Genomic DNA, 22,725 nt, shown 5'->3' with positions numbered 1-22,725 from the left:
CTCAAAGTGGAAAAGAAAAACCTAAGAGTGGGTTGCCTCCCACTAAGCGCTTGTTTTCAGTCATTAGCTTGACTGTGTCGGATCTCAGGCATCCGGTGGATCAGAACATGGCAATGAATGCTTCCGGGAAAGACTCTTGATTCTTCTCTCCTAAAGCTCTCTAAAAATCTCTCAGGGATTTCTCTCAAAAGTTGCAGGGAAAAATTAAGCTTAGGTCTAAACAATGACCATAAAAATCATATATATATTCCTAAAACAGGAATGGAGACTAATGATGCAAATATTGAAACTTTGGGGCAGATTTGTAAATCTTCAAAACTTGTGGGAAAACTTCCAATTTCTTCTTTAGCCCAGCATCGATCTGACACTATGGCTGCATTGATCGATGCTTACTCTTGAACTTGTCTCCCAACTTCGCAGCTTCAGCCTCAATGCTTGATTATACTCCAAATCCTCCTATTTAACTCCATTATGCTCCCATCCATGCTAAATCCTATAAAGACTCAAAAGATTCTAAAAATACCAAAAAGACTCTATAAATAAGACTTATATCATGGCTAAAAACACCTAAAAACCATGATATATCAATACAAATGGAGAATACATGTATTTCATCTAAATTTCTTAGCCAAAATTTATTAATAGCATTATTATATTGATAATTATTTAAAATAAAATGGTTATGGGACATAAAATTTCTTATGGAAAAATACTACTATTATACAATTATAAATTTCCAACCGAAAAGGGTTTATTATTTGACTAAATATATGTTTTACCAGTGTTTTTTTTGAAGTAATTTAATTTACTAATTAAGTACATATACTTTAAAGATAATAATTAAATTTTGAGAAAATTCCAGTATATGTATACTGAAACGGGTAAATTCGAATAATGAAAATAATATATTGAATCAGTTTATTTTTAAAAGGGAACATAAGTTTTAGATTAAAGTACAAAATCAAAAAATATAAGTAGATAATTTCAAGTATCAAGCTTTCACTAATTTGGATAAAGATTGACAATACGACACTTTAAAAATTATGGTATTTTCGAAAATAATAAAATATAGTTTTTGAAAATTATATTTTTTTGGATAATCTCAACTAACTAAATAAAAAAATCAACGGAGCATTCTGGTATCCCGTCTAAATTTCTTACCCAGTCTCTATTAATAAATATTGTTTAACGAGTAATTATTTAAAAGAGAACGAACATAAGACAAAAAATTCTGATGGATACGGGACGAGACGGAAAGAGACGGGATGAGACAAGACAAGATGAAATAGGATGAGAAAGGACGAGAGGGGATGAGTTGGGAAATGAGAGGATGGGACGGGACTGGGAAATGAAAGGATGGGACGGAACCTTAAATGAGAGAATGAGACGGAACCACCCGTGTTAATATAATTTTAATCATTTTATGAATTCAAAATTTATATGAAAATATTTTGTCCCGTGCTGTAGTACGAGTTACTATCCAGTTGGTGTTATAGAGTAAGTACTACTAGTATAATATATACCAATGACATTTTTCTTTTCTTTTTGGGTACAAAATTGGCAAAAGACATTTCCTTATAAATTGTGATTCATTTGTGACATATATTATCTATAAATTCGATGATTGTATATGTAAGATTCTTCTGTTTTGACTCTTGAGAAGTAATAAACAAAACGAAATCAAGTGGGAAGAGAGGAGGAGGAGCATGCGAGCACGTTCGTTAGTTAAAGGGGATATGAGGAGAGCACATCATGTCCTTCCCTTAAAGCCACCGTCTTCACTTGTCTTTTTTAATTCACATTTTACGTTTCCTTTGAACGTTGTTTCACCTTTACTGTTTTTAAAACCAAACCAAAGAACTGAAGAAGGAAGCAGCCAACATCGAATAAACATATGGCCAATTCCAAACGATTGTTTGGCGTTGTAAGGAAGAAACTTCTCAGGCGATCTCACAGCAGAATCACTATCATTCGTTCATCATCATCAGCTCCAGAAACTACTCAACAAGATATTGCCGCTGTTAAAATCCAAGCTTTTTTCAGAGGTCACCTGGTAATATATATATAACAAACTCATTTTCTTTTAATATCTCATCTCTATAAATTTGGTAAAAGCTAAAAAAAGGTTGAGCATTGCGCGCAGGCAAGAAGAGCGTTTAGAGCATTGAAGAGTCTGGTCAAGTTACAAGCGGTGGCGAGAGGAGTGCTTGTGAGGAGACAAGCTCGAATAGCATTACATTGTATGCATGCTCTTGCTCGTTTGCAGGTTAGGGTTCGTGCTCGTCAGCTTCTCTCCCATTGATTCTCTTCTCTGCTTTTTGCCCTGTTTTTTTTCAAAAAACCTCTTGTGATTGTGACATTTATACATCATTGTCCTTTCTACTTAATTCACCGGTTTGTGACTTTGTTATATATGTACTTACTAGCTAACTCTCTAACACCCTGCATTTGTACTAATAAACAAGATCACTTTTGCTGACACATTCTGTCTCAAAATTATGATGAGTAAGTAGTAGACAATATACACATTCTACAAAGATCCGTATATAGAGTATTTGGATAGATACCTTGGAAAAGAAGAAAGGGAAAGGCTTCCTTTGAGACGGCACTGTTTTGTCTGATTTTTATGAATCTGAAAGTTATAAGCAAGATCAGTCACCTTAAAGAGTCTACATCGCCTAGGTAATTACAGAAAAAAAAAAAAACAACAACCAACCGTATCCGTTTCAACAAACATAAGCAAAAATCATACAATGTCGATCTACAACAAGATGACAAAGTCCAAAAGAGAGAGGTACGAGAGAGCACTGAGATATTGGCGCGGCTCAATCAGATAATCTATAGAATGTACGTGCGTGGTGTTCACGAAGATCTGAGTGAACCAGGCCAATATCAAAGGGACTCTATCATGCTTAAGTGTTGATCATCAAAGGAAGCCATCTTTGTAAAATGAATAGAAAAAAAACTAAGAAAGAAGTGTGTTAGTTTGATGTGAAGTGTGAGGAGGAGAAGTGAGAATGTCTGTGGGGGAGTTATAAAGGGAGAGAGGAATTAAATTAGGGTATGAGAGAAGGAAATGGAAGGTATGGAGCATTAAAACCTCATCTACTACCAAAGCACAAAAAGCTGGCTCACCCTCTTTACTCCCTACTTCACTCTCTTCTCTCTCTCTCTCTTCATACTTCATATATCCATCGTTCAAAACTAAATTGGCTATGCAATGAGAACCTATACTCCTTTGTCTCCTCCTCTGTCTTTCTATCTTGAGGAGGTTCATAACAAAATTCAAAAGAAAAAACGAAAAAAAAAAAGATTTTGAGGAAGAATTAAAAGAACATCGATGAAGATGCTTTTGTAATAAATTTTGAGGGAATCTCGCAGAAGAGAGGGGACACTGGCTGGCCTGCCTGCAACATTTAATAGTCTCTTACTGCTTTTTTATCTTTTCTTTCTAGGCCCCCCTCTTTCCTCTGCTTTTTACAACCCCTTAAGCAAGTTATGAACCCTAATATGACCCTTCACTCTCTCTCTCTCTCTCTCTCTCCATTGATGATTCTCAAGAGAAAAGATTCGCAGTTTTAATGTCACATTGTAACAGCAGAGCTTGTTGTTTAAAACGAACACCCTTTTTTGTCTGGTTAGGACTGGTGGGAAGGCAAAAACTTTTGCACCCTTATTTACTTCTCTCTCTCATGCTACTACATTAACCCCTCCGGTCCACCATTGCCATAAATTTTATGCAGAAGACACACTTTATCTCTCTCTCTCTCTCTCTCTACCCAATTATATTTTCTTGACTTACAAAATCAAATCATATCTCTTACTACTCATCAACACGCTTCATTATTTCTTTCTAGATCACTGTTTTACAATAGTTCACTTTATGATCCGTTACCATTGAGTAGCTTGATATCAGTGTTGTTGCATTAAAAATAACACTAAGCTACTAATATGTACAAGAATCTAATAGTACTCACGCCGAGTTTTCGGGCCACCTTTCTCTCTACATGGCTGCAGAACATGATCTACAGCGTACCTAGGTTTCTCCATTGACAAAACCAAAAGGAAAAAGTAAATGCCTGCATAAGTAAACTGATGTCAATGTCTCATTAGTTTATTTTAAGCTCCTAGATATAAAGCTTTAACTTGCCATCAGAACAAGTAGAACAGGATAAGCTACAATTAAGGGATAAGCGAATTTAACAACTTCTTTTTAGAGTAAACTGACAAAAACGTGCAATATGTATGGCTTCTTACGGTGAATCAATGCATATAATGTCGCCACATGTTTAGAATTTTCTCGACAGGAGCAGAAGATACAACCTGATAAGGTGCAAGTTCTAGAGTGTAAAAATGGGGAAACCTGAAGCGGGAACATATGTATTCTGAAGGATGATGATGATCTGTAGTCATATCTATTGCAGATTTGAGATTTCATTATAAACTGATTCTTGGCTTCATTCACATATTTAGAATACAAATCACTTTCAAGCACCTCTGTATAGTAAAATAAAAATACAAAATACATGACGGAAGAAGGCCTACATTCATATTCATTCATCATCAACAACAATTACATCGTTACACAAAGTTTCGCAGAATAAATAAAAATTAATAATTACTGGAATGAGTTCCAAACGTCAGTAGTGTGTGGCTTTCACGTTAAAATTATACATTCTTATACCAACCAGAGTGACTTTTTTTATATATATAACTACAAAAGATGGAACCTAAAAGTGGAGAGAGCATCTTAGAGTTTCTTGGGGAAGGTCATACCGCCGCCTCGGATGGAGAGAGAGGGTCCTTTGACAGAGCTCACCTGATTCGTATCAAGGAAAATGACGACCACAGTTATGTCATCGTGGAAATGCCTCCTCACTCCTCTCTCTATCTTCTTCAGATCAGAGTATCTCATCTCTCGTTTTTTTGCCGCTTCCTGCAGTGCCATTTTCACTAGTCTCCGTGCTATCCCCTGCATTCATTTCCACAACAAAGGACAGAGTTAGTCAATCTCTGGTGTAATAGGTTTATATTGAAACGGTAAAAAAGAAGAAATGGGTATCGCGCACGTTTCGTGGGTGGTTCTGAACGATGTCAACAGCTTCTTGGTTGCTCAGCTGTTCCCATAGTCCGTCAGAAGCAAATATCAGAAACTGATCTTGCGGTTGGATCTCATGCTCCGTTATAGTTGGTTCCCCACTCAAGATCGGTCTTTTGAATGGCTCGCGGAGTCTGTACTTTGTGTACAATGGTTCCTTGTTGAACTCCGCCTTTTTAAGATACACGTCACCTATGGATCTAGATATCTACAAAGCAAACAAACATATCTTATCCTTTTCAACTTTGATCTCCAGGGTTTATCTTGACATGGCAAATGAACATAACATATTTAGGCGTTTGCACCTAGTGTCTAGTGTCTACATGCAGCGATAGATACGGATTCAACTGTTCAGTAAGTCTATTATAAAACTTACATCTAAATGTAGGAACATACACAAACTGGCTTATAGTTACCACCAATTTCAATTTCAACCCGAGCTCTGACTTTCTTGGGTTGGTGGGTTTGGTAGGCAATGTCAAAGTCAAAGAAACTACAAATCTAGGCTTTTCGGTGTACAGTCTAATTCAATGGATAGACCTTATCTCCATACAGGAAAAAAGGTTGACATGATAAAAGTAAGAAAAACGTGTTCTTTTTGATTAGAATTCTATCGTCTTGGCTTCAAGAAACCAGCAAGACGTTCAAGGCCATTTAATTCAGTTTTTCTCCGGTTTGCCTTAGTTAGACAAAGACAACAACATATCAATTTAACGAATGATTTACTAACATACTCATGTACCTGAAAGGAAAAAACTAAATCCTACAACCCTAAAATCTAAAACCTTCAACGCCACACATTGAGAAACATACCTGAATAAGTCCCTTAACACGCCACACATTGTGTTTTAACATGACAATATGCGAGTCATCCGGGTGCAAGGAGTGCATCTCCTGTCTAACAGACTCTATGCTCACATTATGTTCCGCGGAGAGCTGAAGCGCAATAACCTCTCCTGTCGCCTTCATAGCCCTTCCAAGAACTGCACGGGAATCCCCAACATTAGCGATGTAAAGCATCCCTCCGCATATAACACCGACCAGGCAGCAAGACCCAACCGCTGCAATCTGTGGCTTAGTTGGCCACTGCTTTGTCACAACCCCTAGAAACCCTTCTTCAGTCGCCTCATACGCCTTTTTAATAACATCCACAGACATACAAGCGTGCTCTGCTGCAAATCCTACAAAATTCAAAAGAACATTTTTTAAAATCCACACGTTTGGTTTGCAAACTTGTATTGTATCCATATATCATTCAGTAGCTCACTCTTTAGATGCTGGAAAAGATGATCATTAACAAATCGCGAGGTCTCAGGGCCGCCATGACCGTCATAAATACCAATAAAAGTTCCATAAGGACCCGAGTCAAGAGTACTCAAAGGACCAGACTCAACTTGGCTCTGATCCTCAAGCAAGTTGTTGGCCTGAACAACAGCCATGGAGAATTCACCAATGAGGTGCTGACCAGAGTCTTTATACCAAAGCAATCCATCTTGTTTTCCTGTCGAATCAGATGACTTGCCCGAGGAAGAAGAAGAAGACGGCCACAGACAAGCACTCAAGAGTTTCATTAACGTAGATAACATCCCTCATTTCATCAGGGCAACCCTTTTTTTCCTCCACATCCGTCAAAGGGATGCACAGAAACACAAACAAAGTAGACAAACAATCCAAAGGTTTTAAGAATCTGCAATTCAAAAGCAATAAACAGAGTTCAAAGTAAGGATCTGAACAGAGTATACAAAAATCAGAGTAAAAGATGAAATCAAAAACCCAACTTTTTAAACTAAAAAAACCCAATTGGTCAATGGATCAGATAAGCAAGAGGGAATAATTAATTCAACAAAGATCAGAACAAAATCCAAACTTTAATTTTTTCAAACTCGGAGAAAAGTAGTACCTGAGATTCTGAAGAAGCTGATGTAACAACAACAACAACAGGAAGAAGAAAAAGTCGCAGACTTTTCCAGTCAACAGATAAACTCTTCAAAAGGGGAATCTCAATAAGAAGCAAATCTTATAATCCAAGCAAAAGGATTTGAAGGGTTTAAGTAAATGAAAAGGTCGGCAAAACACGAACGATACTAGAGTTACAGGTGAGATCTAAAAGGATCGATGGTAGAGAAAGAGAGATTGATGGATTCCCAAATCAGATCCAGAAGAAAGAAAGAAAGAAGTAGTAGCGTCGACCTTCTCTTCCAGAAGAAGGCGAAAGAGAAGAGAAGAAGAAGAAGAAAAAAAAAGGGCTCCACTGCTTCTAACCAGACAATCCAATCTCTCAATTACTGGATCAGATTTTCTAAACCTAACCCTTCTTTTTTCCTCTAATTGACTTTTCTTACCTCTTTTTATTTTCACAAACGATCCTTTATCTTTCTATTACTTATGATTTATCCCTAATAACTAATAATTCTATCTATTAACCCCACTCCAACTCTGAATTCGACGGCTCTTCCTTATAACTTGGAGGCGTAATGCTTGCTTTTTTAAGAAAAAAAAAGTGTTGCAGATATTAGATTAGATGAAAGAGGAGGAAAGAAAGAAAGACAAGTGTTTGTTTTGTAATGTATTGGTTAGATTGGGAGAAGATGGATAGTTAAAAAAAAAAAAGATATATAAATCTGTGAATGATATGAAAGAGGGACACGTGATATAATGAGATGATTTTAAAAAACGTTAGCTGTCTAAAATAAGACATACGTGTGCACTCATACATAAACATCTCCACCTGCACCTGACCTTCACCTGCACTTCTTTTCCCTCCCCTTCACTTCTCTCCCATGTGCTTCCCCCCTCCCTTTCGATCCTCCTCTTCCTCTCTTCCTCTCTTCGAACATGGGCCTTTAGATTTGTATGTTGGGCCTTATAACCAACTTACTATAAATGGTAAGGATAGATAGCAAGCATTTTGAAGATACAAACCAACTAATAACTTCTATTTGGAAATATGTGGATGTGTGTACTACGATATATGCTTTTAGAGTTGTTTGAATACATAAAAAATTAGGTATAATATATAGCTTGAGGTTTAGTTTACATTTGAAGAAATAAAATATCAAAAATATAGTTTAAATGTTTAATGTTATTATGCACATTAATTATTTTCTATAAGAAATTAATCCATATATATGGATTATATATATATATATATATATTAATTGCTAATAGAAAATAGTTAATGTGCATAATAACATTACTTTCACTCTTCAGTTTAAATAAACTACATGTGCATAATAACATTACTTTCTAAAAAAAAAGAGGCAATAAAAGAGGGGGAGTAGTCAAGAACACCAACCCTACTTTCACTCTTCACCAAGAAATGAAGGAATCATAGAAAGACCCCCACATGTAAATTGATCACGTTCTCTTAAAAAAACAAGTTTTGCCCGAGTATAACCAAACCTGGCTCTCACTCATCACTACAAATTCTTCATTTTCTTTCTTTAACGAACTATACATTTGTATATATATAGATTCACACTCAATAATCACTTTTCAGACTCCAGTTAATTACAAAAACATCAGTTAAATAAACTACCTGTTCTTTGAACCAGATTAATAAGATAATATAGAAACGATGCAACATCATTCGGAAGTGAAGCAGCCTCTTTGCCCTAAGCCTCGCCGTGTGTGTCCTTCTCTTCCTGACTTTCTCAAACCTCTCTCGTGTTCTCTACATTCCTCCACCTGGTAACATTATATGCTCTAGTTCTTGTTTCGTTTGTTTGTGTTTCTACATTTGGTGTTTGTGGTTAATTTGATTTAAATAAGAATGTTTTAAATTGCTAAATTTCCTTCTTTTTTTATAAACGTAAATGCAGATATGTATTTCTTTTTAAAACAATCGAAGCCTATATCCTCTTACTTAGTTTTTATGATTCTTGAAATTTATCACGATGATTCAGTACTCATATACTTGTTTGTGCATTAATCAGCCAACAAAGTACGGAGGGAAGAAGCGACGCAATCAGCATAATTGATAAGGTCACCATCATTTCTATTAGATATATTGGATATTTCCAAACGTGCATGCATGGATCTTGAGTGTTAAGTAAATACAAATATTAATTGTGGTAGGTGCAGCCGATAGAAGGTGGAACAGTAGAGTCAATGTGGTACGCAGGGTCTCCACTTAGGAGAACAGGGAATCCTCTTGTACACGACCTACGTTTCATTCACTGCCTCGATCTTCTCCCCAATTTATCAAGAACCAAGGCTTGACATTCACATCTTTCATGGCTACGTACCTTATCAGCCACATACAAAACAAAGAAAAGAAAAAAGAAAACATCAACTCCTTACGTACAGTACTACTACACTGACATATCAATCGATCTTCGAGTAAAGATAGGTGGGTTGTCAAAATCCTAAAACATATGTAATTGGATATATTCTCGATCAAGAAGAGAGTTCTCACTGAGTTCAAGGGCACTAATTAATTAACTACGTACACAATGAATGTAGAGACTTATATATATATATATATATATATATATATAGGATGGTAAATTATATACGTACGTGGATAGGTTGGATGTTTATAATTGGTTGTTTCCAACATTCTCTCTCTTTTTTTCTTTTCTTTTTGTAGTTTGTTAAGCCTTATTCTGTCTTCTAAACATTCGTCTAATTTTATACATGACTTGTGTTTCCTATTATCTACCGATACTTGTAGTTTGTTCGTATAATAATCGTATGTGTAAAATTCCGGAGTTATACGTACTCTCTCTATCAGCAGTGCCGGCTCAAGGTTTTTAGGGGCCCTGGGCAATTTTGTTTTTTGAATGAAAGACCAAATTTTTTTTTAACCTCTGTTATATGTTAAAAAAAAATATGGATTTTATTTTGATAATATATAAACACTTGATAAGATTATAAAAATTTATTTTCATTCTACGTTAGAGTCAGTTGAGATAATTATAGAAGATAAAGAGTCTTTTTGGTTATTGACTCGTAAAAATAAATTATTAAAACATATTTTAATGAATTATTTTTGTGTTACAAATTTTGTTTTTGCCTCTTTTATCTTACATTATTTTGTTGTGTCCATTTATCTTGCATTTTTTTTGTATCCATTTATCTTGCATTATTTATTTTTTTGTGCCCCTTAATCTTACATTATTTGTCTTCTTAATCTATGAACCCGGAGCGGTTGCACCCCTTGTCCCCTATCTAAGCCGGCACTGTCTATCAGTTTTCTCAACAGTTCTTTTCGTAACCAAATAATCTGAGAGCTCTCATCTCATTTCATCAAAAATACAAAGCCGGATTAATAAGAAGAAACAATTCGAGTCGTGCATGACGAACCTGACACGTGTGCATGAATCTAACGGTTTCTATCTTCAATACTTTTATCAGCATTTGCATTTCCATCCTCTTATTTATATTATATGACAAAATCACCCCTTTGTTTTCCTTATAGACAAACATTTTTTAAACCATAGCCTAATAATGTGTACCGGCAGCACCAAACTGATGGAACAAACAAACATCCCTCCACGTCTCTCTATTCACACAATTCCACCAAATAATTATACAAATAGCCACACAACACAACACACAACGATTCAATGTAGTACTACTTGTGGTTTTCTTTATTAAGACTAAGAAAAAATAAGAAATATTATGATAATTCTCTATAGTATATTCCTAATAATTAAATAGGAGAGAGTTGATGTTCAAAAAAATGAATTAAATACAAGAATTTCGTTGGCAACATAATCCTTCAATAACGATCTTTAAAACCCGTTGACAAAGACCAAGCACCAGACAAAACGTTGACCTTATGGAAAGGAAGAAAGCTTCGTGTAGTAAAAGAAATTCAAACTAGCAAGAATCAATACATCTCTTCCTAAAGTTTTCTTATAACTTTAGATTCATACAGAGAGACAGAAAGACCGGAGAATGGGTTGGAGTAGTGGGAAGTTGAGATGGATGTTTCAGTTTGGATTCTTCTGCGTTATGAGTTTGGGATGGGCTTCTTCTGTCTCAGCATCCTTCTCCTTTGAAATTCATCATAGATTCTCAGAGCAGGTCAAGACCGTTCTAGGTGGTCATGGCTTGCCTGTAATGGGCAGCCTTGACTACTACAAGGCGTTGGTTCACCGCGATCGAGGTCGGAGGCTAACATCCAATAACAATCAGACAACTATATCTTTCGCTCAAGGCAACTCCACCCAAGAAATCAGTTTGTATGGAATTCTTTGAAACTCCTCTGCTTCTCAATTTAGTAATATATAGACCTTTAATTATATATTTTTTATTTTTTATTTTTTAATTCTTAATGGTCAGTCTACATTATGCGAATGTGACGGTAGGAACACCGCCTCAATGGTTCTTGGTGGCCTTAGACACGGGAAGTGATTTGTTCTGGTTACCTTGCAAATGCAATTCTACTTGCATTCGGACCATGGAGACTGACCAAGGCGAGGTAATATGTTATCTTGGTCCTTGGAATGTTACGTTATGACGTTAAAACTCGATCATATTTTAAAGAAATTTTATGTATACACAGAGGATAAAGCTTAACATCTACAACCCAAACATATCAACATCAAGCACAAAGGTTACATGCAATAGCACACTCTGTACATCAAGAAACAGATGCCTTTCTCCGCTCAGCGATTGTCCTTACAGAATTCGATATCTCTCGCCGGGAAGCAGAAGCACAGGTGTGTTGGTGGAGGATGTGATCCATATGAGCACAGAAGAAGGAGAAGCTAGAGAGGCTCGAATCACATTCGGGTTTGTAAATCTTTCTAACTTCATGCATTGTGTTCAAGCTCAAAACTAATTGACTGTTCTCTTTCATATATTACTTTAGATTTTTTTCTTACTTTTATATGTGAAATTTCTAAGACTAACTAACAGACAAATTACGTAATGGTGGCAGATGTAGTCAGTCCCAACTAGGGTTGTTCCAAAAAGTGGCTGTAAATGGTATAATGGGACTTGCAATAGACGACCTAGCGGTTCCAAACATGTTGGTTAAAGCCGGAGTGATCACAGATTCTTTCTCAATGTGTTTTGGTCTCAAAGGGAAAGGAACAATCAGTTTCGGAGACAAAGGCAGCTCTGACCAGCTTGAGACTCCATTGAGTGGCACCCTCTCTCCGTAAACTCTCCTTGATTACACCTTTTTATTTAATTATTTCCAATATGTACATTCATATGTAAGGTACATTAACATGATCTGAACACAGGCCGTTTTACGATGTGAGCATCACCAAGTTCAAGGTAGGAAGTGTGACGGTGGAAACAGAATTCAGCGCGATATTTGACTCCGGGACCGCGGTTACATGGCTTCTGGAGCCTTACTACACTTCTCTAACCACAAATGTACCTACCTAACTGTATTGAATTCTCTTTAGATTCATGCATAGATTGTTTGTTTGCGTTTACGGTTGCATTTATTGTGTCTAAAACAACGACACATTAGTCCACTAGCTAGTTGGTTAGTAATGTGTTGTGTTTTGCAGTTTCATCTCTCTGTACCAGACAAACGACTTCCGGCAAATGTGGATAGCCCCTTTGAGTTCTGCTACATTATTACATCAACGTACGTTGACTATCTTTCGAAGTGTTGTGTTTTGCAGTTTCATCTCTCTGTACGTTAATATACTTTAATTAAGAAGAAAATGTTAAGGAGTATTGATGCATATGTGTGTTGCTGTTTGCAGTTCAGATGAAGAGAAGCTTCCTTCAATTAGCTTTGAGTTGAAAGGAGGAGCGGCTTATGATATTTTCAGCCCCATACTTGTCTTCGACACCTCCAATGTACACATCTCATCTTACCAAATATCATTAGTAAGATATTAATACATGAATCACCATTGCATTCACGTCACTGCAGGGTAATTTTCAAGTCTATTGCTTGGCCGTTTTGAAGCAAGTTAATGCCGACTTCAACATCATTGGACGTTCGTTTCTTTTTCTTTTCTTTTCCTCCAACCAAAAAAACATCTTCTTGCACGTTTGTTTTAACCAATGATCCTAATCACATCAAATTTTCCTCTATGTTAGAAAACTTCATGACCAACTACAGAATCGTCCATGATCGGGAGAGAATGATCTTGGGATGGAAAGAATCTGATTGTATGTCATAGCTTAATTAACTTATCTTGACCAAATATATATAGATTCATGTTGGTGACCAGTTACTTCTGGACATTTTTTCAGGTAATGATGCTAACGGTTCTGGTTCCAAGGGACCAAGCGCTCCAGCGAAACCGCCATCGCTGCCGCCAACGCCATCTCCAAGAACCGTTAACCCTTCCACCCGTTTAAACCCTTTGGCTGCTTCTTCACTTTTCATCATTTGTTTCATTTCTTTTATATGTTTGTGATAGTGAGCGAGTACATCTACTATATATGCAAAGAAGCTAATTTGTTTTCGTTTCTACTTTTTTAAATTTCATCTATCCTAGAAATCTTACATTCTGATCTTCTGGCCCCATGTTCCCTTTCACCCAAGTGGGACATTTATAAATACAATATCTTAACATGGGAGCATGAGAACATTCATTCCTTCCTCTCCCACATTTTAATACCCAAAAGTCTAAGTATGGGATATTCGAAATGTTTTAAGTAATGAGGAGTTGAGGACACATATAAAAAAAATGGAAAAAACATGAATTAGAAGACTTTAGGAAATTGGGAATAATTATTCAACTTCTCTAATCTATACGACTGCATGGTTCATAATGCCATCCTAGTCCGTTGACTTCATACAAAAAAAGAGCTTATCTTATTTTTTTTTTTGTTATGTATATAAGTTGAGTTTTAGTTTGTAATATAAGCCAACAACCCTTTAATTTAAATTAGGTACTAGATTAGATTAAGACATGTGCTAGAGCACATGTTAAAATTAATTTTATTTATATTGTAATTTTTATATAAATATAATTTATGTGATTGTTTTTAAAAGTTTTTTTCGATAAAACATTATGCAATAAAATCATATGCTAAACATGATGACTTGAAAAAAGACATATATTTTGTAAGTTTTATATTTTAATGATTCTAGATAAATATCTGTACTATAACACTGATTAAATTTTTTTTATACAACATTTTGTATATTTTATATTTTAAAATAAAATTTTAATATGTTGTATTAGTTTATGTATGTGAAGTAATTTCAACAATGTATATTAAACATCATGACTTGAATGTCATTATAAGACATAATTTTGTAAATTTGGTTTTTTAAAAGCGAGTTATTATATTATGAGTAACTTAATATATTGTTATACTTTTTGTTTCAATATACTTGGTTTTTTGAAGTTATTTCATATTATAGTGACATATTATTGGCATTGCTATAACAAATCAATTTAGAGTGTTTATAGTTTCTAACTTTTATATCAAGTTTCAATATTTTAAAAATATTTCAAAATAAATTATTTAAAATTTATTCTATTATATGAAATTATAATTCAACAAAAAAATATGATATTAAATTTAAATATTCAAATTTTGACCTGTTACTCAGTAGAATTTTTAATTTAATAGATATTATTTTTAAAGAATAATATTTCTAAAGCTTGAATATTTTATAGATTGAACAATTTATATTTGTATTTAAAAATTCAACTTAGGTATATGCGTAAATAAAACTATTTTTTAATTATAATAAATAATATGATAATTTATTTGTTTCACAAAATAGACTCATATATAAAACTAAGAGGTGAAGTATAATGATAATTAACAAATTATTATGTTTAGTTAGATATCAAAAGATTTTAATATGGATAAATAATTTAATAAAAGAAATTAATATGGTAAGTTAGATGATATCAAATGATTTTTTAAAATATTTTCTTAAGATTTTTGGAAATAAATTAAAATTGCACCCAATATTTAACTTGTAACCAATTAATATATAACCTATTTGTAACTAACTTATTAAAATTATATAGTATACTCTCGTTTTATTATAAAGGAGATATATATATACAACTATTAATCTAATGAGGCATGATTAAAAAGGTCAACTACAACAATATTGGCTAACTCTATTATGAGCGAATAACCAAAGATATTCAAACAAAATTTGAAAGTAAACGTTCGTTAAAAAAAAAAGAAAAATTAATAAAGGGAGTTAAATGCAAAAAAAGATGGGTAAAGGGACTTTTTCGCAAAAAAAGAAGAGTTGACGAAGAGACTTTATATATAAACGGCTAAATTCAAAAAGTCGTCTCTCTCACTCTCCTGATGATTAGAGAACTCTGTCTGCCCTCGTCAACCTTCTCCTTTAAAGGAAAGAAGACGAACATACAAAAAATAAATAATGGCCACTACTCCGATTAAACAAGTATTACCTCAAAGGATCAAATCACCTTCTCTTAGCATGTCTGGTACAATGCGAACGAGTCAACCTTTTGACTTTTTTTGTTTGGGTTCAATTCTTCAGTTTCCTTACATATACGCGCGGAGTAAATATCGTTATCTGAGAAAGCAACCGGAGTTTTATTCCGGAGGTGTTTTTGTTTTCTTGAATAAGCTCCGAGATTGAAGTCATGGACGTTGCACGCCAAGTGTTTGTGTTATTGTCTGTGTTAGTGGTGTATTGGGGTTTCGAGAGATGTGAGGCTTCTTCTGGGAAGTTCGGATTTGAAGTACACCACATGTTCTCTGATAAGGTCAAACAAAGTCTCGGTCTTGACGACATAGTGCCCGAAACAGGAAGTTTGGAATACTTCAAGGTTTTGGCCCACCGTGATCGTTTGATCAGGGGTCGAGGTCTTGCCTCCAACAATGAAGAAACCCCGATCACTTTTGATAAAGGAAACCTCACTGTTTCAATCAAGCTTCTGGGAGCGTAATGCATCTTTCTCTCATCTTGAATTCTCAACAATTCGTTTTCTTGTTTAATCTTGAATTTGATTTGTATTTCTTTATGTGGTATCAGCCTGTATTACGCTAATATATCTGTGGGAACACCACCTTCTTCGTTCCTGGTGGCTCTGGACACAGGCAGCGATTTGTTTTGGTTGCCTTGCAATTGTGGCACCACTTGCATCCGCGACTTGGAAGACGTTGGAGTTCTACAGGTTCCTTTCCCCTTTTGAAAGCAGATTGACATGTTTTCTTTAAACTATTTTTTTGCTTTACTCTTGTTGTATTCTCTTCTTTGGAAACAGAGTGTACCACTCAATCTATACACTCCCAACGCATCTACTACGAGTTCTAACATTCGATGCAGTGACAAGCGTTGTTTTGGATCGAGAAAGTGTTCTTCTCCTGCAAGTATTTGCCCTTATCAGGTTTCTTACTCTAACAGCACAGCCACCACAGGGACATTGGTACAGGATGTATTGCATCTAGCCACTGATGATGAGGATTTAAAGCCTGTCAAAGCTAATGTAACGCTTGGGTAAGTAAATGACTCTTCTCCTCTGTATTTTCTTAACCAAAAACGTTCATGGACGCTGTCGCACCTCTAAAACACTGTTCATGTCCTGTTAACGCTATGGTGTGCATAGCAAAACCAATATTGAATATAGTGTGAAATCCGGACATGTAAAAATGTTGAGGTCTTCTGAGCATTCAGGTATAGCTCCATCAACTGTCCTCTGTTTGAGAAATGACTTCGGAAGCAACTAAGGAAATGCCAAAGAACTGAATCCGTGTTTCTGATGCAGTTGCGGTCAGAAGCAGACAGGTCTGTTCCGGAGAAATATTTCTGTGAATGGTGTTCTTGGGCTTGGTATTAAAGATTACTCTGTTCCTAGCCTCCTGGCAAAAGCCAATATCACCGCAAACTCCTTCTCAATGTGTTTCGGTCGTGTCATTGGCATTGTTGGAAGAATTAATTTTGGAGACAAAGGCTACACAGATCAGGAGGAGACTCCATTCATTTCTGTTGCACCAAGGTACGAAGTCAAAACAGTGCCTATAGTTTTTAATTTGATGTATAGTATCTATACCGATTCCGTTTCTATCCACCATTATATTTACTTTTTTGACATTTTTGATCCAAAATGAAAACTAGTACGGCTTATGGTGTAAATGTGACGGGAGTATCAGTAGGGAGAGATCCTATTGACGTTGGCTTTTTTGCAAAATTCGACACTGGCTCATCATTTACACACTTGCTGGAGCCAGCATATGGTGACCTTACCACAGCTGTATGTACAAACTTTTTTTCCTCTTAGATAATATTGAGCTGTTAAATCATTAGATAAATCAGTAACTTTTGCAGTGGATATTAAGATGAAGATTTCTTAGAAGAAAATCCTTTCCTCCAAGCTTTGTGTTTGTTACATCACAATGACATTCGTTCTTTTACTTTTGCAGTTTGACGATCTTGTTGACGACAAGCGACGCCCAGTTGATCCCAAGGTTCCCTTTGAGTTCTGTTACGACTTGAGGTCATGCCCGCACTCTTATCAGCGTAGTTATTAGATGCTTTTGCCTGCTTTAGTAGAATGTGTTGGACTTTTAACGCAAGCTGGATTGAATTTATAGAACAAATATTAAAGTATTAGGAATTGAAAGCAGCTAAGTAACTTGTAAGATGGACTAATTTGTATCACATTTGTATACTGATGCTCTTCATCTTCACATGCAGCCCAAACACCAGAAGCATAAAATTCCCCTTAGTAGAGATGACTTTTGTAGGAGGAGGCAAAATCATGCTCAATAATCCGTTTTTCACGGCACGAACTCAGGTAAGACATGGTTTTAATTCTTTCTTTCTTTCTTTCATGTACTAGCGTATCTATTTACATTTTGATTTTTGGATATGAACAATGAGTAACAGGAGGGTAATGTAATGTACTGCTTGGGTGTTCTGAAGAGCGTAGATCTCAAAATTAATGTCATTGGACGTAAGTATCTCAACGCTGATGCACAAATTCTGTATATATCCATATACATATAATGAGAACATTTGTGGATCGCAGAGAACTTCTTGGCGGGCTACCGCGTTGTATTCGATCGGGAGAGGATGATTTTGGGTTGGAAGCCGTCTCTATGTGAGTGACAAAATCAGGAAGTGGCTGTATATATCCTTGGAATAGAAATATAATTGATCATGATGTGTTTAATGTCATGGGCAGGTTTTGAAGATGAAAGCTTGGAATCAACGACTCCTCCACCACCAGAGATCGAAACTGTAGCACCAAGTCCAACTGTATCCGCTCCATCACCTACTTCTCCTCCTCCTGTTATTTCTGCTACACCACCCCCATTCGACCCTCCCAACTCCACAGGCGGTGCAGCCAGTCTCATCCCTGTCACATCTCAACTCCTACTTCTCTTACCTCTTTTAGCCTTCCTCTGAATCACAGAAGCCATTTGTTTTGTGTTGGCTTGACCATTGTATGTTCATTCATTCAATAATAATCTTCGTTTGATGTGCACAAAACAATATTTCATTGGTTTGAGAGTGGTAATCTTATCTCCCTGTTACATATGTATGGTTTTGCTACATTAGTGTTTTGGATATATCAAAGTGCGTGGCACAATTGCAGGAAGGAGGAGATTATGCATTTTGTCAAACATGTTTGTTTGTCTCGTTAGGAAAAGATATAGATTAGCAGTACCAAAAGGGTATTTTGTAAACCTTTCATCCAAGTGGGACATTTACAAAATACTATTATCTCATTTTGTACGGGAGCATGAAAGCATGCATTCGTCTACCAAAATTAAACTTTATCAACATGGGTAACAGGAGGGTTTTGTGATTTACTGCTTGAATGTTCTGAAGAGTGTAGATCTCATCATCATTGGTCGTAAGTATCTCAATAACCGATGCACAATTAAATTTGTGTATGCTGTATGCATATAATGAGAGTATGTTTGGTGGAATGCAGAGAACTTTATGTCGGGCTACCGCATTGTATTTGACCGGGAGAGGATGATTTTGGGTTGGAAGCAATCTAACTGTAATAAGTGACCAAATCAAGAAGTGACACCAACCTCAGCCCTCTTGCAGCTGAACTCCTACCTCTTTTGGCCTTCCTCTGATTCACAGAAACTGTTTTTGTGTTAGTTTGACAACTTTATTATGTTCATATAATAATTAAACCTCGATTGTTGAGCAAAACAATGTTCAATAAGCTTATCTCCCTGTTTCAATGTTATTGACTTATTGTTGTTATGTAAATTGTCAAAGTGCGTGGAGCATATTAGAAGATTTGTTTAAGGGGTGATTTTGTAAATGTCAAAGTCAACTCTGATACGGAATCAAGGAGTAAAGTGAAAAATACCAAAACTAGAGGGACTTTTTCGTAAAAAGAAAGAGTTGACTATATAACGGCTAAGTCGAGAAGTCGTCTCCCAGCGGATAAAAGACTCTGCATTTGTCAACCTTGAGCTTCAGGGAAAGAAGACGAAGATGGCTACTAGTCCGATTAAACAAGTATTTTTACTCCGAAGAATCAAATCAGCTTCTCTCAGCATGTCTGGTACAATGCGAACTAGTCAACCTTTTGACTTTTTTTTTTTTTTGTTTTGCTTCCTTACATATACGGGATTTGTCCCGTTGTATTTCGTTATCTGAGGAAGCAACCGGAGTTTTATTCCGGAGGTGTTTTTGTATTCTCGGAAAAGAACTTCTGAGATTGAAGTAATGGACGTTGCACGCCAAGTGTTTGTGTTATTGTCTGTGTTAGTGGTGTGTTGGGGTTTGGAGAGATGTGAGGCTTCTAGGAAGTTCAGCTTCGAAGTTCATCACATGTTCTCTGATACGGTCAAGCAAACTCTTGGGTTTGGCGATTTAGTTCCGGAAAAGGGAAGTTTGAATTACTTCAAGCTTTTGGCCCACCGTGATCGGTTGATCAGAGGTCGAGGTCTTGCATCCAACAACGAAGAACCTCCCGTCACGTTCATGCGGGGTAACCGCACGATTACAATCGACCTTCTAGGATCGTAATGCCTCTTCTCCTTTCGTTTTATTTTTTTTATGCAACCATATTTTAACTCCTTGGCTTGTTGAATATGATTTGTATATCCATGTGGCTTCAGCCTGCATTACGCCAATGTCTCTGTTGGTACACCGGCCACTTGGTTCCTGGTGGCTTTGGACACTGGCAGCGATTTGTTTTGGTTGCCTTGCAATTGCGGTTCCTCTTGTATCCGTGACTTGGAGGACGTTGGGCTTCCACGGGTACCTTTCTCCTCTCGAAAGCACATACTTTTTTTTTTTTTTTTATATTCCCCTAACTGTCTCTTTTTTGACACAGAGTCTACCACTCAATCTATACAGTCCTAATGCATCTACTACAAGTTCAAGCATTAGATGCAGTGACAAGCGTTGTTTTGGATCAGGAGGATGTTCTTCTCCTACAAGTATTTGCCCTTATCAGATTCCCTACTCTAGCACCACCGTCACTACAGGGACATTGTTACAGGATGTATTGCATTTGGTCACAGAGGACGAGGGTTTAGAGCCTGTCAAAGCTAATATCACGCTTGGGTAAGTAATCAATTTCTTTTCATTATTATATGTCTTTTCTTATCAAAAACCCTTGTGCCGCTATTTTAACCTCTAAAGGTATGCTCATTTCGTGTTAAAAGCCGTGAAATAATCCGTCAAGCAATCTATATATTGGTACGATGAGATTGAACTTAGTTTGAAAGCTGGTCACTAGAAAGTAAAGGTTTTTTTTTTGCCTCTCTTGGAACTCACATGGCTTTGTGATGCAGCTGCGGTCAGAATCAGACAGGTTTGTACCGGAGAAGTGTGGCTGTGAATGGTCTTCTTGGGCTTGGTATGAAAGATTACTCAGTTCCGAGTGTACTGGCAAAAGCAAATATCACTGCGAACTCTTTCTCAATGTGTTTCGGGAATATTGTTGACTTTATCGGAAGAATCAGCTTTGGTGACAGAGGCTACACGGACCAGCTAGAGACACCACTAGTTCCTATTAAAGCAAAGTACGTTGTCAATTCCAATTTGATTTGACAAGGCTTAAAAATTTGTCAACTTGTTGTATTATCTATAACGATTCTGTTTTCTGTCTTCTGTGATTTTCTTTAGTCCGACATATGCTGTGAATGTGACCGAAGTATCAGTGGGGGGAGATGTTCTCGGGGTTCAGATGCTAGCTCTCTTCGATACTGGCACATCATTTACACACTTACTGGAGCCAGCATACGGTCTTATTACCAAAGCTGTAAGTGCCTTAGATCAGACTAATTATCGACTATAATGCTGTCTGGCCAGATTCATTGTACTAATACCGTATCTAAGCGAAGTTTTTATTCTTCAAGAAACTTTGTGCCGTTAAATCATTAGATTTCTCGTATCTGTAATCTTTCAGTGGGCGTCATTCCTCCAAGCTTGCGTTTGTTACATTAAATGACCTTTCATTCGTTTACTTTTGTAGTTTCACGATAATGTCAAGGACAAGCGACGCCCGATTGATCCTGAGATTCCATTTGAGTTCTGTTACGAAACAAGGTCATGCATGCACTCATATGCTTTTACCCGTTTCAGTAAAATGTGTTGGACTTCTAACGAATAACGCCTATAAAATAAGATATAGGGGGACATTGAATGTAGAAGAGAACAGTAGTGTATGTAATAGTTAACTAGCTAAGTAATCTGTAAAATAGCATGTCTCTGTTTCACATATGCATTCTGATGTTATTCCTCTTTGCATGCAGTCCAAATACTACAAGCTTTAAATTCCCTAGAGTAAATATGACTTTTGCTGGAGGATCCCAAATGACTCTGAGAGATCCGCTTTTCACAGTGTGGAATGAGGCAAGATATTTATTGTTTTTCATTCCTTCAATTTCACAAAGTTTCATGGATTAGCGTATTCATATACATTTGCTTTTTGTATTCAACCTTATAAACAGGACGATTCCGCCATGTACTGCTTGGCTATCCTGAAGAGCGTGGATTTCAAGCTTAACATTATCGGACGTAAGTATTCCCAAAACTGAGTTTTACGCGGCAACGCATTCAATGCTTATAATTGAAGCAGAGAGAAAAATAAAGAGTATGTGTTGAATGCATTTTCACATATTGGTGGTTTCAGAGAACTTGATGTCAGGCTACCGCATTGTATTCGACCGGGAGAGAATGATTTTGGGTTGGAAGCGGTCTAATTGTAAGTGATCAAATCAGTAAGTGACTGTATATACCTAGGAACGAAGCATTGATAATGAAGTGTTTTGTGTTAATGGCAGGTTTTGAAGATGAAAGCTTGGAATCTACAACTCCACCAGAGGTCGAAGCTCCTCCACCAAGTGTATCCACTCCACCACCGACTCTTTCTCCTCCTGCTACTTCTGGTCCATCGCCACTGATCGATCCTCGTAACTCCACCAGAAACCCTGGCACAGGCGGTGCAGCCAACCTCAGCCCTCTTGCAGCTGAACTCCTACTTCTCCTACCTCTTATGGCCTTCCTCTGATTCACAGAAACCTTTCGTTTTGTGTTGGTTTGACCATTTTATGTTCGTATAATAATAATCTTCTTTTGATGAGCAAAACAATGTTCATTGGTCTATCATTTAAGAGTGGTAATCTTGGATCCCTGTTACAGTGTACTATGTTTTTATTATGTAAAATGTCTTGGATATGTGAGAGTGCTTGAAGCAATTGCAAATTTGCAGGATAGAGATGTCAAAACAATGTTATGGCCTTTGTCTATTGGTTCTTAC

General features: G+C 36.4%; 6 protein-coding genes across 8 annotated transcripts; 5 read left to right on the top strand and 1 right to left on the bottom strand.

Annotated features, from left to right (window-relative positions):
- The first annotated feature begins 1,762 nt into the window (after positions 1–1,762).
- Positions 1,763–2,425, top strand: LOC104780974 (protein IQ-DOMAIN 20). The gene is made up of 2 exons (XM_010505530.3): positions 1,763–2,053; positions 2,144–2,425. Exons 1-2 carry the CDS (start codon positions 1,895–1,897, stop codon positions 2,300–2,302), a joined length of 318 nt encoding a protein of 105 aa, XP_010503832.1. The 5' UTR covers positions 1,763–1,894; the 3' UTR covers positions 2,303–2,425.
- Positions 2,426–4,527: 2,102 nt separating this feature from the next.
- LOC104780973 (putative protein phosphatase 2C 46) lies at positions 4,528–7,880 on the bottom strand. Its single transcript, XM_010505529.3, has 5 exons — positions 6,999–7,880; positions 6,366–6,785; positions 5,912–6,279; positions 5,070–5,306; positions 4,528–4,972 (listed from the first exon to the last, which is right to left on the bottom strand). The coding sequence occupies exons 2-5, from the start codon at positions 6,682–6,684 to the stop codon at positions 4,751–4,753; spliced, it is 1,146 nt and encodes a 381-aa protein (XP_010503831.1). The 5' UTR covers positions 6,685–6,785; positions 6,999–7,880; the 3' UTR covers positions 4,528–4,750.
- Positions 7,881–8,499: 619 nt separating this feature from the next.
- On the top strand, positions 8,500–9,728 carry LOC147946085 (uncharacterized). The gene is made up of 3 exons (XM_087509122.1): positions 8,500–8,788; positions 9,034–9,082; positions 9,182–9,728. Exons 1-3 carry the CDS (start codon positions 8,676–8,678, stop codon positions 9,317–9,319), a joined length of 300 nt encoding a protein of 99 aa, XP_087365248.1. The 5' UTR covers positions 8,500–8,675; the 3' UTR covers positions 9,320–9,728.
- A 1,117-nt stretch (positions 9,729–10,845) lies between these two features.
- LOC104780971 (aspartyl protease family protein 1-like) lies at positions 10,846–13,499 on the top strand. Its single transcript, XM_010505527.2, has 10 exons — positions 10,846–11,289; positions 11,390–11,528; positions 11,613–11,842; positions 11,991–12,212; positions 12,301–12,436; positions 12,577–12,656; positions 12,778–12,874; positions 12,951–13,017; positions 13,121–13,192; positions 13,277–13,499. The coding sequence occupies exons 1-10, from the start codon at positions 11,003–11,005 to the stop codon at positions 13,441–13,443; spliced, it is 1,497 nt and encodes a 498-aa protein (XP_010503829.2). The 5' UTR covers positions 10,846–11,002; the 3' UTR covers positions 13,444–13,499.
- Positions 13,500–15,306: 1,807 nt separating this feature from the next.
- On the top strand, positions 15,307–18,521 carry LOC104780970 (aspartyl protease family protein 1-like). Of its 2 annotated transcripts, none has more exons than XM_010505526.3 (10): positions 15,307–15,923; positions 16,014–16,155; positions 16,246–16,478; positions 16,747–16,977; positions 17,097–17,232; positions 17,402–17,475; positions 17,676–17,775; positions 17,868–17,934; positions 18,010–18,081; positions 18,166–18,521. In XM_010505526.3, the coding sequence occupies exons 1-10, from the start codon at positions 15,622–15,624 to the stop codon at positions 18,387–18,389; spliced, it is 1,581 nt and encodes a 526-aa protein (XP_010503828.2). In that variant the 5' UTR covers positions 15,307–15,621; the 3' UTR covers positions 18,390–18,521. The 2 variants fall into 2 exon arrangements, with proteins under 2 accessions (XP_010503828.2, XP_087366643.1); XM_087510517.1 differs by having other exon boundaries at positions 15,308–15,923; positions 16,246–16,655.
- An 868-nt stretch (positions 18,522–19,389) lies between these two features.
- Positions 19,390–22,643, top strand: LOC104784004 (aspartyl protease family protein 1). Of its 2 annotated transcripts, none has more exons than XM_087510516.1 (11): positions 19,390–19,515; positions 19,616–19,978; positions 20,075–20,216; positions 20,293–20,525; positions 20,756–20,986; positions 21,090–21,225; positions 21,439–21,512; positions 21,719–21,818; positions 21,917–21,983; positions 22,099–22,170; positions 22,250–22,643. In XM_087510516.1, exons 2-11 carry the CDS (start codon positions 19,680–19,682, stop codon positions 22,474–22,476), a joined length of 1,581 nt encoding a protein of 526 aa, XP_087366642.1. In that variant the 5' UTR covers positions 19,390–19,515; positions 19,616–19,679; the 3' UTR covers positions 22,477–22,643. The 2 variants fall into 2 exon arrangements, with proteins under 2 accessions (XP_087366642.1, XP_087366641.1); XM_087510515.1 differs by having other exon boundaries at positions 19,396–19,515; positions 19,612–19,978.
- Positions 22,644–22,725: the final 82 nt, after the last annotated feature.

This window comes from Camelina sativa, chromosome 4 (genome assembly GCF_030686135.1).
Source record: "Camelina sativa cultivar CO46 ecotype springtype chromosome 4, ASM3068613v1".
Classification (NCBI taxonomy): Eukaryota; Viridiplantae; Streptophyta; class Magnoliopsida; order Brassicales; family Brassicaceae; genus Camelina; species Camelina sativa.
The sequence above is the reverse complement of the archived record's forward strand: the minus strand, read 5'-3'. Positions and strand labels throughout refer to the sequence as shown.

What these genes read in the sequence shown, in the direction of transcription:
- LOC104780970 (XM_010505526.3), top strand. Translation starts at nt 15,622, where the DNA reads ATGGACGTTGCACGCCAAGTGTTTGTGTTATTGTCTGTGTTAGTGGTG. An exon ending in AAGACGTTGGAGTTCTACAG is followed by an intron (nt 16,156 to 16,245) that starts GTTCCTTTCCCC and finishes CTTTGGAAACAG; the next exon opens with AGTGTACCACTCAATCTATA. An exon ending in CAAAATTAATGTCATTGGAC is followed by an intron (nt 17,935 to 18,009) that starts GTAAGTATCTCA and finishes TGTGGATCGCAG; the next exon opens with AGAACTTCTTGGCGGGCTAC.
- LOC104780973 (XM_010505529.3), bottom strand. Translation starts at nt 6,684, where the DNA reads ATGTTATCTACGTTAATGAAACTCTTGAGTGCTTGTCTGTGGCCGTCT. An exon ending in GTGTTAAGGGACTTATTCAG is followed by an intron (nt 5,307 to 5,911) that starts GTATGTTTCTCA and finishes TTTGCTTTGTAG; the next exon opens with ATATCTAGATCCATAGGTGA. An exon ending in TTCAGAACCACCCACGAAAC is followed by an intron (nt 4,973 to 5,069) that starts GTGCGCGATACC and finishes AAATGAATGCAG; the next exon opens with GGGATAGCACGGAGACTAGT.
- LOC104784004 (XM_087510515.1), top strand. Translation starts at nt 19,446, where the DNA reads ATGGCTACTAGTCCGATTAAACAAGTATTTTTACTCCGAAGAATCAAA. An exon ending in AGGACGTTGGGCTTCCACGG is followed by an intron (nt 20,217 to 20,292) that starts GTACCTTTCTCC and finishes TTTTTGACACAG; the next exon opens with AGTCTACCACTCAATCTATA. An exon ending in CAAGCTTAACATTATCGGAC is followed by an intron (nt 21,984 to 22,098) that starts GTAAGTATTCCC and finishes TGGTGGTTTCAG; the next exon opens with AGAACTTGATGTCAGGCTAC.
- LOC104780971 (XM_010505527.2), top strand. Translation starts at nt 11,003, where the DNA reads ATGGGTTGGAGTAGTGGGAAGTTGAGATGGATGTTTCAGTTTGGATTC. An exon ending in TCCACCCAAGAAATCAGTTT is followed by an intron (nt 11,290 to 11,389) that starts GTATGGAATTCT and finishes CTTAATGGTCAG; the next exon opens with TCTACATTATGCGAATGTGA. An exon ending in TTGAGTGGCACCCTCTCTCC is followed by an intron (nt 12,213 to 12,300) that starts GTAAACTCTCCT and finishes ATCTGAACACAG; the next exon opens with GCCGTTTTACGATGTGAGCA.
- LOC147946085 (XM_087509122.1), top strand. Translation starts at nt 8,676, where the DNA reads ATGCAACATCATTCGGAAGTGAAGCAGCCTCTTTGCCCTAAGCCTCGC. An exon ending in TCTCTACATTCCTCCACCTG is followed by an intron (nt 8,789 to 9,033) that starts GTAACATTATAT and finishes TGCATTAATCAG; the next exon opens with CCAACAAAGTACGGAGGGAA. An exon ending in CAATCAGCATAATTGATAAG is followed by an intron (nt 9,083 to 9,181) that starts GTCACCATCATT and finishes TGGTAGGTGCAG; the next exon opens with CCGATAGAAGGTGGAACAGT.
- LOC104780974 (XM_010505530.3), top strand. Translation starts at nt 1,895, where the DNA reads ATGGCCAATTCCAAACGATTGTTTGGCGTTGTAAGGAAGAAACTTCTC. An exon ending in CTTTTTTCAGAGGTCACCTG is followed by an intron (nt 2,054 to 2,143) that starts GTAATATATATA and finishes CATTGCGCGCAG; the next exon opens with GCAAGAAGAGCGTTTAGAGC.